The sequence below is a fragment of the Arvicola amphibius genome, chromosome 6 (assembly GCF_903992535.2).
Source record: "Arvicola amphibius chromosome 6, mArvAmp1.2, whole genome shotgun sequence".
Taxonomy (NCBI): Eukaryota; Metazoa; Chordata; class Mammalia; order Rodentia; family Cricetidae; genus Arvicola; species Arvicola amphibius.
The window spans coordinates 108,271,715-108,287,158 of NC_052052.2; the positions used below are offsets into that span (position 1 = coordinate 108,271,715).

The window sequence follows — 15,444 nt, forward strand, 5'->3', positions numbered from 1 at the left end:
CTTTAATTGATTTTGGCTAAGAATCATCACTCTCTTGCGTCTACCTCCAGGTGCTCTTTACTTTCTTCACTGGCACCAGCAGCGGGGTTTGCTGTACGGACCTTGTCAAAGCAGTAATATTCTGTACTGTACAAGACGACAGAGGGATCAGTTACATCAAAAGGCAGATGCACAAGGCATTTATCAATTGAAAGTGGCTAAATTCCTAGCTTTTGTATGACAGCTAGCTTAAAACTATTCATATGTGTGCCTAGGAATATTACCAAATTACTTACCATGGTTCCAAGAGGTCATTTATCAAAAGAGGTGTTTGGAATGTTAAGTTAAAAGCTGCCAAAACATTATTTTCATTCAAAATAATCCTGTTTTTAAAATAATTCTCATTTATTTATTATTTTATTATGAATAAAGTATATAATTCATTATTCTCAATCCCCAAATGGCAGAGTATACTAATACTCAGAATGTAATTAAACTTTTAAAAGAGCCAGAGCCAGGCTCCCTACATATGAACAACATAAAAAGAACTAAACATTCACATGGATAAAGATATGTTTTTAAATCACCTCTTCTACTTAAAGAACACTTACATAAAAATACAGCTCAGCATTGTTAACCCTAGAACCTTCCTTAGTAACAAAGTCAATGGCCACTTTTGACTTTATGTCAAAAGAAAAAGGCGAGTTTTTAGTTGGTAGCAATATAGAAGTGAGAAAGGCCTTTAAAACAAAACAAAGCATGGGACTAGGAAAATGGCTCAGAGATTGAGAGCACTATCAGCTCTTCCAGAGGTCCTGACTTCAATTCTCAGCAACCAGGCTCACAACCATCTGGAAGGAGATATGGTGCCCTCTTCTGGCCTGCAGGCAGACATGCAGGCAGAATACGGTATACATAGTAAATAAGTTATCTAAAAAAACAAAACAAAACAAAAAAAAAACTCAAAGCAAAGCATGTATCCCTTTACCTATAATATAGAAGAGTAAGGCTCTTTAGCAATATAAAATATATATATATATAAATACATGTAGATATATGTATGTATGTATATGGTTATGTGGTATTTATCTGAAGAAACATGATAAACAATTAGTTATAGAATAGAATAAACAATTTCCAACATAAAAATTCAACTACCATCAATATTAAATTAGTAATAAAAGACGTCCAAAATCAAAAGCATAACCCAATGATAATACTATCTACTTGAGACCACAGTTTTTCATCTGACATTTATTCATACATTCATCTGTTAGGTGTTTGCTGATCACTGACTACACATCAGGCTATGTGGCTACATTACTAAACATAGAGGTAAATAAAATAAAACAGACCCCAGCAATAGGACAGGCATCAAATAATACACATTGATTATATTTAGCAAAAAACAAAAAGTAGACAGCTGCTGGCAGAATACAGAATACCATTTTTAATGTGTTTTTCTAGAGAGATAATTTTGAAAATGCCATATTCCAACTCAGTGGTTTTCTATGCTAGCTACTAAACACAATCATTTGGACAGACAAGAAGAAAAGTAAACCCCACCCCCAAAGCATCTCCACATCACCCATCCCCACTCTCTACCACACCCTACCATTTACTGACTGTCAAAAACTGGTTTATTCCAAGGATACTAGGCTTTGGATCTAAGAATAGTTTTACATTAAAAGAGTACCTAAGTATTTTATATATAACTGATTTTCAGTTTACTACAGGATGCATATTTGAAGTCCATGGGGCACCTTTGACTTGTAGGTTTGCTTAGTTTTTGTTTTAAAGAAAAGAAAAAAAAAAAACTTGCCCGATGTGGGATGCTCCTCTGTATGGTATGAACATGTTTTACTAGCAATGGTTAATAAAGAAGCTCTTTTGGCAGGGCATAATATAAGTAGGTATGAAAACTAAAAATAATGCAGGGACAAATAAGGTAGAATCAAGCAGATGCATTTAGCTGCTGAAGGAGAAAGACTCCTTTAGTTTACCAGTAAGCTAGAGCCTTATGGTGATACAAAAAATAATAGAAATGAGGTAATTTAATATGTAAGAGCTAGCTAGGAATATGCCTGAACCACAGGCTAAGTGGTGTTGTAATCAATATAGTTTCTGTGTGATTATTTGGGTCTGGGTGGCTGGGAAATGAACGTGTACTCTCCATTTACATAATGGCACCCAATGTGGGGAATGAACCCATGACCCTGAGATTAAGAGATTAAGAGTCCCGGGCTCTAAAATGAAAGTGAAGTCTCTGATTACATAATGGTGCCCAAATGTTTGGGGCTATCCAGTGTGGCCAGCCACCCACTTCAGTCTGGGTGCTTGTACATCCACTTGGGATTAGAAGAAATGTAGCTGAGAGCACACCATGGCTGAGCACTCTCTGCCTGGGTAAGTGGTAGGATCAGGTCTGCTGGGAGTGCTGGGCGTGCACAGGCAGGAAAAGCATGCCCTATTCCTGCTGTCACACAGAGACATTTCCAGGCCATGCAGTGTGCTGCATGGCAGTTTTAGCTTTTACTCTGGGGGAAAAAAAAGTGCTTATGTGCTGCATGCTGCTTCCCAGAGTTGAGGTGGTGAGCACAGCTCCCACCCAGCAGTTCCAGAGCTGGTGGTGAACGTACCTCTGCCGTGTTAAAAGGCTGAAAGAGGCAGAGCCAGCTTCCAGCACCACCATGACCACAGTGCTTACTATTTTAAAAGTGCTCCTTATCAGAAGAGATTTCAGATACACAATAGGACAGATCCAGACAAAAGACCTCTAAACAAGACACAGTGTTTAAAAAGTGTACTTAGGCTTGGAAGAGAGAGGAAAAAGAGCATAGACAGCTACAAAAAGAAGCAGTTTTAAAAAAATAAAACGAAGTCTTTAAAGAGACAGTAAAAGTAATATTAAAAAGCCACATAAAGCCAGGAGGTGGTGGCGTATACCTGCAGAGGCAGGCAGATCTCTGTGAATTCAAGGCCAGTCCTATAAGAGCTAGTTCCATAACAGGCTTTGGAAGCTACAGAGAAACCCAGTATCAAAAACAAAACAAAACAGAAAAACCAACCAACCAACCAACCAACCAACCAATGAAAAGTACTTCACCCAACAAACAGCTGGAAGCAGTTTGGAGAAAGCTATACCCAAATTCCCAAAATAATTCTTTTTTAAAAAAAAATTATTTATTTTATTACGTATACAATATTCTGTCTGTGTGTATGCCTGCAGGCCAGAAGAGGGCACCAGACCCCATTACAGATGGTTGTGAGCCACCATGTGGTTGCTGGGAATTGAACTCAGGACCTTTGGAAGAGCAGGCAATGCTCTTAACCTCTGAGCCATCTCTCCAGCCCCCCAAAATGATTCTTTATAAATGTTTATTTTCATTTAAAAGGGGTTGGGTATAAATCGTTAATGGTCAGAGTCAATTTCTTTTTTCTTTTTTAAATGGGAGATATCATATAGAGATGAATACTTTGCATTGGTATGAATCTTGGTTTATTGATGCAAATTTAAGGTCCATTTCTTATATGTATATTTCTACTCTTGTTTAAGGTATTAAGGTTTTACAGCTCGTTTAAAAATGCAATGTATAATTAAAAACTATGGATTAATAGACAGTCATTTACAATAGTCAAACTTGTAGTTATGTTTTCTAGATATATAGAGATATATTTCAGTTAGATACATAATCTTCAACACTTCAAAGGCCTACAGAATATGGCACTTAAAATATTTTAAGAACTTAGACTTTTCTTGACAGTGAGACATGTATGCTTCTGGCAGTATCAATCTGCTTCAAGAGGATGATGGGCATTGAAGAGGCTCCTTATGGAGTTTGCTAGCCATTTGGGTAAGACATGCTCTTGCCTGGACTGCTTGATGGTGTGCTGTATAAGCTGGACACCCAGAAGCCGGGCGGTGGTGGCGCACGCCTTTAATCCCAGCACTCGGGAGGCAGAGGCAGGCGGATCTCTGTGAGTTCGAGACCAGCCTGGTCTACAAGAGCTAGTTCCAGGACAGGCTCCAAAGCCACAGAGAAACCCTGTCTTGAAAAACCAAAAAAAAAAAAAAAAAATAAAAAATAAAAAATAAGCTGGACACCCAGGACCCACAAAAAAATGACTGCTGAACTTGCCAAAAGAAGGCAAGACAGTCCTTCAGGACTACTCGCTCATGAAAGAGTCTTCCAGACATTCTGCAGGACACAGAAGAAAGTGACTGGTAAACTGCCAATATAGGCGAAATAGTCTTTCAAATTTCCTGCTTCATGGAAAAGTCTGCCAGATACTATGGGCCTACAGGCTAAAAATGGATGTCTCAATGTTACAAAAGAAATTTGGGTGACTGTCCAGACAACGAGATGTCTCTGTCATTTCTAGATCTTTGGAAGTTGCTTATAATGTACTTTCTGTTTACTTAGGTAATATTATATCCTGGGGTCTCTGATGGATTTGAAGACAGACAGTTATAGTGTTCCTTAGTTATGAGCAAAGATACATTAGACTCACAAAGATAAAATAGGTGATAGAATATTTTCTTTAATTTTGTCAGATACAAAAGAATAAATGTTATAACTGTAATTCTTGCTTGATACCTGTTTTGTTATATGTTATTTTACTATGTTCAATTTAAAGTCTTCCTTTTTATTTAGACAGAAAGTAAAGATGATGTGGGATTGCCTTCTGTATGCTATGAATGTTTTATTAGCATTGGTTAATAAAGAAGCTCCTTTGGCTTATGGCAGAATATAGGTAGGCAGGAAAACTAAAAAGAATGCAGGGAGAAAGAAGGTGGAGTCAGGCAGATGCTATATAGCTGCCAAAGGAGAAAGACTCTGGAACCTTACTGGTAAGCCAGGGTCTCATGGCAATACATAAATGAATAGAAATGGGCTAATTGAAGCTGTAAGAGCTAGCTAGAAATATGCCTGAACCCTTGGCTAAACAGTGCTGTAATTAACACAGTCTGTGTGATTATTCGGGTCTGGGTGGCAGGGAAAAAACACACAGTCTCCATTTGCGTCTATCCAATATTTAACACTTGGGAAGTTTCCCACAGAAGTTTCAACTCTGATGAGTCTTGTTCATAGCAATGGGCTGGAGCCCAGAAGTAGTGCTCCCTTGTTCTTATGACTATCCTCGCTACTACCTTCTTTGTTTACATAGATCATGCCTGGCTCTTTACTACTTACACCTTACCACTGTTTTGAGAACGCTATTCCTCTCATTCTTAACCAAGAAGAAGAACCACAAAGAGGGTGTCTTAGGATTCTATTGCTATGAAAGACACAAAACCAAGGCAATTCTTATATAAGAAACATTTAATTAGTGCTTGCTTATAGTTTTAGAGGGTTAGTCCCTCATCATGGCGAACAACATGGTGGTATGCAGGCAGGTGCGATGCTGAGAAGTTGCTGAGAGCTTTACATCCTGATTAGCAGGCAGCAGAGAGAGAAAAGGAGGGAAGGAGGGAGGGGGAGGGGAGAGAGAGGGCCTAGTATGGGCTTTTGAAACTTCAAAGCCTATTCCCAGTGACATACCTCCTCTAACAAGGCCACACCTTAATTTAAGCTTTTCAAACTGTTCATTAACTGGGGACTAAGAATGAAATATATGAGTCTATGGGAGGCATTCTCATTCAAACCACCAAAGAGTATCTGTAGACAATACTGTTCTGTTTTGTATTTAAAAAGATGCAGTGAATGCCTTTTCCCCTCCTAAACTCAACACTCATCATTCCCACAGCATAGGAATAAAGTGCTATTTGTACACATTAAAATACTTTTCTTTACATGGCAGCAGGACTTACCTTCAGATCAAGGCTGCTAAGGCTTACGACATCATCATCTTTCTCTCTTCGCTTTCTTTTCTAAGGAAAAAAAAGATCTGATTTATACATAGAACTAAATGTTACTGTATTAAACAAACATTCCACACAACTAGAAAAAAATCATTCCAAGGAGCTGCAGCAGTTAAGAATGCTGGCTGCTCTTTCATTGGACAGGAGGAGTTCTGGTCCCAGCACCTATGTCTGTAACTCCAGCTCTACACTGGACAGGGACACACATGGACACACATGGACACACATGGACACACACACACACACACACACACACACACAATAAATATTTAAAAAACAAAAAAGTATATTGATTAGGTAAACTTACAAATTATCTCTGGAATATGCACTGCGTAAACAGACCCTCTGACTGTGTTCTCTTGCTGACGTCATTCCACACCACTAAAACCTTACGTGTGTTTCAGACTAGAACTCATGTAAATTATGAGACATCTGCTCATAAAAGGAAAATATTTTACATAGAAACGCAGCAAGTTTTATGAAAGAAACTTACTGTTTAATCAAGGGATGAGGGAAGTCTGTTTGTGTGTGGGGCGTCCTCTTCTCTTGCCCAAACTCAAATTTATTGCCTGAAGTAGGATTTATCAAATGGAAGAGGAACATCTACGTCCTGGAATGACCCGGGTAATCATTTAGCTCTGCCTGGTTCCAGGGGTAGTACAACTGTGTACATATCTATCATTTATGGTTCTTAATCAATTATGCATAAACACCATTAAGTAGCATTTTATCATTCCACATCTCAAAATAACAACACATTCCTTGGGACCCAGACTAGCTCTTGCAAGCGCCTAAAACTAACCACCTAAGGTTCCCTTCAGTTCCTGGGCCCATGAGAAGAGAAGGCTTAGAATTGAACAAAATAGTTAAAAGAGAAAAAGAAAACTTCTGGATAGATGCAGGGGAAATAACAGAGCCAGAGAGCAGAAAAAGCAGCCTCCATGGAAATGAGAGGAAGTCTGTGATGTTAGAAAAGTCACCTAAGCCCCTTTTTAAAGGGGGAAAGAAACAAGAGAAATTAATTTAAGTGAAAAAAAAAATCTCAAATTCCAATCCTATAAAAATCATCCTGTGGGAGGTGGAGAGATGGCTCAGCTGATAAGAGCACTCGATGGACTTGTAGGGACCCAGATTTTATTCCCAACACCCACACGATGCTTCATAACCATCCATCCATAACTCCAGTTCCAGGGGATCTAATACCCTCTTCTGACCTCCACGGGCACTAAGCAGGAATGTGGTGCATACACATACGTGTAAGCAAAACACACATAAAACAAAATGAAAAAATCTAATTAAAACCAACCCCCCCAAACCAAAATTACTCCGGGGGGGAGGGGGAGGAGCAGAATACCACACTACTAGGCAATGAAGGCATACCAGATTTAAAAAAAAAATAAAAAAAAACACCATTCTCAACTGAGTTTAACAGGCACTGGAAAATGATATAAGAAATGAAGGAACATTATAAATCAGAACTGGGAAAAACTTCAGAACCAAAGTGATAGATTTTAAATCTTTATTTACTTGAAGGTCATGTTTAAAAAAAAAAAAAACAGGAAGGTATGAACGGTGTGATCATGGCTTTGCAAAGCCAGCTAAACCCAAGTCCTAAGTATTTCTACCTTTCAGGGAACCTGCATATTAACAGGCAAACAATAGTAATGAAATCTAGAGCAATACACGTGGAGTTGCTGACAGGGATCAGGAGACACTGGAGATGCACAAGCCTCCAGGGGGGGAGAGACTGTGAAGCAAAGGAAGAGTATGAGGGGAAAGCACATGACCATGAGTTGTAAATATAGGTGCGCCCACAGGAGCAGAGGAAGCTAACAGGATCTGAGATGGTGTACTGCTGCTCTTTTCAACACCTTCAGGTTTTATTTATTTAGATCTACTTAGAAGTTACTTTTGTTAATATGCAGCATGTGGTCACACAATCAGCCGCCTCTGCCTACCCTTACACTGTTTGCCAAGAGTCCCATTCACTGGTTATCACACCAGTGGATAGAGAAAATTCTCAAACATGTGTGGGTGTTGTGGTTTGGATATGTAATGTTCTCTGCAAGCTATTCATGAATTGAAGGCTTGGCCCTGACACGCGCAGTGTTTAGAGAAGGGACTTCTGGGTAAATGACTGCATCAGGAGGCTCCTACCTTCATCAGTGATAATCCAGCCATAGGAACAACCCCAAAGACAACCGGGAGTTTAGAACTATAGAAGGAGGAGCCTAGTTGGAAAAAGTGGGTTGCTGTGAGTATGCTCTGGAAAGACAGACTATGTCTGGCCCTTCCTGGCCCTCTTTCTGGATTCTTGGTTTTGTTTCCTGGTCTGCTTACCAAATGTGTGTCCCTATCAGGCTGTGGCTTAACTAGCAGCAGCTACAGGCACCCTAATCTGTACAGTTGTGTTCTGGGTCTCCTTCCACGGGAACTGTAGAATGGGGGCTAGGGATCTCTAATCAGATTTCTTTTAAAATTACACAAAATATGGAGTCTTTCGAGGAGAACTGACTTTTTTTTTATGGCAGTCTTTTCCTGCATGAAGATTAGAGTATCTCTCTTCTGAACTAGCTCTTCCATGTTTAATGCTTCCCAGATTTTCTCATAAGTGTTATTTTCACGGATTTATTTCTACTAAATTTGATACTATTTCCACAATAAAACATCCTTGCCCTAAAAATGGCAAGGGGGTTCTTCTGTCTTGAGGTAGCAAACAGCAGATAATCAATCACTCATTTTATATATACGTATATATAAATATATATAATTTATAGTCAAGCATTTATATATTTTTAAACATAGTATAAAAAGTTGTCAAAGAATGTACATAAAACAATGCCTTGCTTTATAGCACTCAAAGGAACAGAAAGGTCCAGTGTTAAAGATGAATTCATATGGGTGCTTTGAAAAATGTTTTATTTACTTGAAATAAAACTTCCAGCTTTTGGCAACAAAGGACTAAATAAGGCTGCCAAATTGGGCTTAGAAGTTCTGCTTCATGAGACACTCAGAGCACAACTGAATTGTACAGGAAAATAAAAGACAGCCCAGGGATAGATCCCAATGTTTTGAAAATCCAGTTATCTACTCACCAAAGTAAAGTCCCAGTGAGGGCCAGGTGTTAAAAACGTGAAGGAGCTGCCTCTCCGAAGGGAGCATCTATTGACAGAAGAGTCAGATAAACAGAGGAAGTTCAATATAGTAAGGTGACCAACAGACAAAAAGCCATCATGTTTGCAGTCTCCAGACTAGTTAGAACAGTGACCCAGGGTCAGCAGCTGGAGAACACACTGTCCTTCTGGCCAGTGTACACACATAACAGGGCCTATGCCGTCCCCAGAATCTCTACACTGAAAAGAGACTATATATAATTAATGGAGGGACAACTTAAAAAAACAATTCTCCAAAGCAAACAGAGTTCATCTTGGGAATATATATACAACTCAACAATATAAAATCTATTAATATACAGCTTTAATATTTTATTAATAATAAAAAACAGCAAGTGAATTTATAACTACATTTGGTACAATTCAAAACTTATGTCCATATTTAAAAATAAATGAAAAACTAACATATTAAAGCCAAAATGTTATTTACATGAGCAAATCTCTTTTGATTTTTAACAATTAGAATTAAAGCAAGAGAGTCCCATTACAGAATCTACCTTTACCTTTCTAAAATACAGGCCTGTATATACACAAGATAGAAATATCTGTATTTACAAATATGTTTAAAAAAAAATCACAAAACACGGCACAGGTGAGGCCCATCAGCTACACTGTCAATGACTTGAGAATACAGAATGTGGACCAAAGATGGCTTTCCTCTCATGTGGATAAACGGCAGCCAAATAAGGAGAGCAGAATCAGCCCGAGCTTGCTGAAGCAACAGAGTTAAGTTGTCGTCACTTTCCCTATGGCAGAGGCTCAAAAAAGTAAGGAGTGTGACCTTTATAACGGAACAAAATGGGGGGGGGAAGCTCAAGTATAACCCGGATGGAGCTGACATGGGAAGCTAGCAACAAGAAAAGAAAGACATGGAGTGCTAATCTATTGTGACTGGAGAGAAGGTATGTATTTGGCCTTTTTTGTTTATAAATGTAGGTCTGAAGAGATGGCACACTGGTTAAGAGCACTTGCTACTCTTGTAGAGGACTTGGGATCCCAACACCCACATGATGGTTCACAGCCACCTGGAACTAGAACTCCTGGGATCTGATGTCCTCTTGGCCTTCATGGACACTAGACACATAGTGTACATATACACATACAAGCAAAATACAAATTTTAATTTAAAAAAATCTTAAAAAAACAATTTAAGACATAAACAGGACAAAAATTGAATGTAGATGGTTACTAATAAATTTCTAGCTATTTTAGACCAATTGTTATACAAGTTATTATTTAGCTTCTTGGCCAGGTCACGGTCTATTTTTAAATCTGACCCTTACCATGCCTCTCATGCATGTTCTTTCTTTACTATAAATTTCCATAACATTACAGATGGCAAACGCTTCATGCTGAAATCAAGTACAAGGGTTCCTATACTTTTCTAAGTTAAATAGAAAGCAGAAGTCTGTATTTCAGCAAGGACAATAAAGGAAACATGGCTATCAGAAAAGCCTCACCAGAGAACAGTAAAGTTGGCTGTTAAGATAGTTTAGCCCATAAGAGGCACAGTCACCAAAGCTGTCACTCTATGTTTAATCCTGGATGAAGCTGTAAGATGAAAAAACCCTTTCCTCCCTAAGGTGCTTTTGGTCATGCTGTTTATCACAGCAATAGAAAGCCCACTAAGAAAAGTATGATGGAGAATTATAAAACCAAAGCTATAAATTAATTATATATCTGATATATAATTAATATTTGATATCTGACAGTTGGAAACAAAAACTAGCTCTTGAGAATCTTTAAAAAAGCTAACTGGAAATTACATTCAGTCTGATGAAAGATTCTTTTAAGCACTATTGACCATCAGCTTACAGCAGTAAACATCATGGACAGAATAAACTGAAATAATAAACTGTACTTAGAAAACGTGGGTGACGTGCCAACTTCCAAAATTTTTGAACAGACATACTCTTCTATTTTCCCCTTCTAAGTAAGAGTTAGACTCAATATATAATCACTATTTAAGTCTTGTGGAACAAAATCCAGTTTCATAAAACATTAAGAGCATATGTGGTTTTTCTAGAAGAAACATTGAACAACTAGCACGTTAAGGAGCCAGTTTGGCTCATTAAGCTGTGTCTTCCTTAACTCCAGCGTGCTTTCACTGGGCCTCTGACATCCTTCCTTTTCCTACAGTACAGTATACTCATCAGTTTTAGTAGAAATGAAGCATATGAGTGTTTCGCCTGTCTGTAAGCGCATCACATGCAAGCAGTGCCTGTGGAGGTCAGAAGAATGTATGAGATCCCCTGGAACAGGAGTTACATCTGTCATGTGGGAGCGGGAATCAAAATCTGGTCCTCTGAAAGAGCAACAAATCCTCTTTCACAGCAGAATCATCTTTTCTAGTGCTCTTCATCCCCACTGGTACCTTGTGTTTTATCCTTTCTTGCCCTTGGGACCCTTGACTCCTTTTCTTCTTCTCACCCTTGCCTTCTCTTTGCTTACTTCCCTCAGCGTATCTGCTTACTCTTGCACAAGAGATTTCTCCTAAGTTGTGTCCTTTTGATTATTCGAGCTTCTCTGTCGGAGTGACATTTCTTGTAATACACACCATGCACTCATTCTCCAAACAGTGCTAACCATCAGATTAAAATGCTAGCCATTTTCCATCCAGGTTGCTAAAGACTGTTCTTTTTGTTTTTAAATCTGGTGTAAACACTAAGTTTTTCGGATCATAAATATGAAATATTTTGTATATAAGCATTTTTAAGGAAACAGGTTTTTATAAGATTTAGAGTGCCATGAACCCCAGATGTTATTTATTTTTTAAATGAAAGACAGGGTTTTTAAGAAATATCCACATGCTCGCATCACTGGCTTGTTTAAAATCTCCCAGTAGTTCCTCCCCCCTACCATGACATACTGAACCTCTTCACAATGAGGCTTTTGCCTCAGTATAATTTCTAATTAGTTCCTCTTCCATAGCCTTACTTTAGGTTCTGCAGCTACAGTGAATGGGTACATACACCCAGAATTCAGCATGCCCATTTGTTTCAGGGTCTTTTACATAAGTGAAGTTATTAATCTATCTACCTGTTTATTTATTAATCTGCTTAGTGTGACAAGGTTTCTTCTAAGATGACTTTGAACCTCTGATCTTCCTGCCTCTACTTTCAGGGTGCTGTGATTATAAGAATGTGCCAGCATGCCCAGTAGTAGGAAGTGCTGGGGCTCAAACCCAGGGCTTTATGTATGCTAGACAAGCACTCTACTTACTGGGCTATATCTCCAGCCTTATAGTTACCCACTCCTTATGCACCCCAAACCAACAATCCTCCTGGACTCAGGGATTGCAACAGGGAGTTAATTCCTGTCTTCTCTAGCCAGGATGGAGTATTCCTTTTATTTGCATCTATGCCACTGTCTATCACTAGACGCTCTTACCAAATACTATTTAACTTGCTTATTTGTTCCTACTAGATTACTTCCCATCTCTAATTCTTTGTATCTGGCATTCATTTATTTTTCTCAATAAATCACACCACATTGTTTTTCAACCCACTGTAAACTATTCTCAGCTCTATATTCAGAGTAAGAAGGGGTTAAAGCCTGACAAATTCTCATTTGAAAGGGCTGAAAGTAGCTAATCATGGTGGTATACATTGGTAACCCCAGCACTCTTGAGGTAGAGGCAGGAGATTCAAGAGTTCAAGGTTATCTTTGACTGGGGAGGTTTGGCTTCAAAACAAGTGAATGAACAAAAAAACCAAACCCAAAAGGCTGAAAAATGTATAAAAGAATTTAATACACTCAACCAATTTAACATTCTTAAAAATATGAATGGATAAACACTCTCTAATGTAATGTTGAGTACGAATACCTGTGGGCACAGCACTAGCAACATATACCATACACATGAGCGTGTGTCTACACCATTTCCTCTAACTTCCTTCCTAATTTGCTAAATTAAACTTGAAATTCTTTGAAAAATATTTTTACATTTATCTATGTATGTGTGTACTGGCCAGAGAACAACGTGGAGGTGGACTCTCTCTTTCCACTATGTGGGTCCTGAAGATTGAACTCAGGTCAACCTTGTCAGAACATGCCTTTAACGGCTGAGCCAGCTCCTTGGTTTGATCTGAAGGTCTTACAATGACTGTCACCAGGCACTAACTACTACAAGATTCCCTCTGTCACTCCATTTCCCACATGCCCCCCTTGTTTTACTTCACGCTCCTCGCTTGTTTTGAAGTTCCCTGAGATACCCAGAATTCTTCTTCCCAGATGAGCACTTGCTGCTCCTCTATGCTCAGAGAAGTTTCTTCCAAATTCCCACATCTCCATCCCTCCTTTCTCTCCAACTGCATTATCAAGAAACTTTCCCTGTGATCTCTGAAAAATAGTAATGATCTCTATTCCTCTCACGACGCTTTCATTCACTTCATGTGACCAACCCTCCCCAAGAGAATCCCAGCTTCCCAAGAGCAAGAGCTCCAGCTATTTGCGTTCTAGAATCTCCACTATCTACAACAGTGTCTTTGTCTGGGCAGGTGGAACAGTGTCACTGAATGAGTGCAGAACTGCCTCCACCCATCTTTCGGAATCCCTCTTATTTTTTTTTTTTTTCCTTTTAACTAGTCTTTCCTGATTGTCCTCTCAGTCTTAAGGATGACTTCCTTCTGCATCCTGACTTCTTAAACACAGGATGAGAGGACGTTTCAGAAGGTAACAATTCAGGTAAAATATTACCTTAAACTTCAAACTAATAAAAATTTGCACCAAGTGAAAGAATCTAGCTCTTTACGGAGTTACTTAACACACTGGGTTTACCCATGCGTTGGTAATGAAAGTAAGGTATTCCTCAAAACCATATGGCATAACTGGACAGAAAATTATATAAAAGTTTAAAATCATAACAAGTGATCTGGGTGTGGTGATATACACTGTAATCCTAGCACTGGGGGAGGCCAAGAAGAAAGACCAGCTTTTAGGCAGAAAGGTTTGGCGCCTGCTCAGGTGACAATTCTCCTCCTCAGCACGGTTATCCCGAGGTTTGGTTTGAGCACCTGCAACCTGCTAGTTTTAGTAGAGAACAGCTCCGGTGCAGAATGACGGTGTGAATTTTTGCTCAGCTTCCTCACATAGTGAATTCTGGGATGATCAAGTTACACAGTGAGAACCTGCCTCAGAAACAAAGCCACCACCACCAAACCTAAAACCGCGGCAAGTGGGATGTGGGCTTCTGAAAAGATGGAGCAGATACAGGATGGTCACCTTTAAAGATAAAAACTGACAAGATTTGTGTGGAGCGTTCTTTGTGCAGGCCCATGCTAAGTACTGAGGTCCGCCAATGCCTTATGTGAAGCAGAAACTATGGTATCCTCAGTGCACAGACACAGAGCTCATAGAAAGTTATGTGACCTGACACTTCATCCGAGTCCCTCATTATGATGGGAAACACTATATTCAGTAATTTAAAACAATTTTCATATTTCACAGGTCAAACGCATTACAGAGCAGCACAGTCAAATGCCATTACTAGTTTCCTATTTGATAATAACATTGTGATTTCCATGGCCTCTCTTCCAGTTGCAGGTTTCTAAAATCAATCTAATGTCCACTTTTTCCAGACATACAGAAATGAAGGCACAGAATATGAAATGTGCTAATAATCGAAAAGTCAGAGAGTGTCTTTCTCTGATCTATTCGCTCCGGGAGCCTGGACTATTCTGGTCTGGAAAAAAAAAAAACCATTTCATTTCAAACAGCCGCTTTTAGGCTTAAAGGGCTGGTGCCTGTTCAGGTGACAATCACTCCCCTCACCACAGGTTCCGTGACAGTCTGGGTCTGCTAGAGTCGCGTACAGAACAGCTCTTGTACAGAAAAGTGTGGCTCCCCAGGAAGGGGTTAAAGGAGACTGTCAACAAGTCCAACGGGTCCGCCCCTTCTAAGCAGGGCCGAGTAGTCGCTGTTTGGGGCCTCAGCTCGGGGCTGGTGAGTCCTCGGAACCTCCGGCCTGGCCAGCAGTACACTCTCCTCCCGTGGGTTCCCGCATTTCTGCCCGGCCTGCCTCCCTCCGTGCTCCTACCTCCCTGCTCCATTCCCAGCGCGCGGTGAGCTCCCGCTTCTCCCGGAGCATCCACTCCTTCCTGAGTCTCTGGATTCCATGCCTGGTGCTCCCCATCCACCAACTTCGGGATCCATCTCTGGCTCTCCCCAGCCACTTCCTGCACACTCACCTCCCGTCCGCCGCCGGCCCGGGTGTGTCAGCCGGAGGCCCTGCGGCTCGGTCCTCGCAGAGTACTGAGGCCCTGCGGCTTCTCCTCCGCGGCCGGGGCTGCTTCTGAGCCGCTGGCTCTGGCTCCATGTCCGGGGGCAGGGGGTGGGGCGGTGGCCCAGTGCCCGGGAGACCGACCGTGGCGGGCACGGTGCCCGCCAGCTTCTGCGAGGCAGTATGTTGCCTTCTAGCAGAGAGCCGCT

The 15,444-nt window shown here is 40.2% G+C and overlaps 1 protein-coding gene across 2 annotated transcripts; it reads right to left on the reverse strand.

Moving 5' to 3' along the window:
- LOC119816591 (neuroepithelial cell-transforming gene 1 protein-like) lies at positions 1-15,444 on the reverse strand. 2 transcript variants are annotated; one of them, XM_038333359.1, is made up of 4 exons: positions 15,204-15,444; positions 8,938-9,004; positions 5,792-5,851; positions 1-126 (listed from the first exon to the last, which is right to left on the reverse strand). In XM_038333359.1, the coding sequence occupies exons 1-4, from the start codon at positions 15,329-15,331 to the stop codon at positions 106-108; spliced, it is 276 nt and encodes a 91-aa protein (XP_038189287.1). In that variant the 5' UTR covers positions 15,332-15,444; the 3' UTR covers positions 1-105. The 2 variants fall into 2 exon arrangements, with proteins under 2 accessions (XP_038189287.1, XP_038189288.1); XM_038333360.1 differs by lacking the exon at positions 15,204-15,444 and adding an exon at positions 15,053-15,160.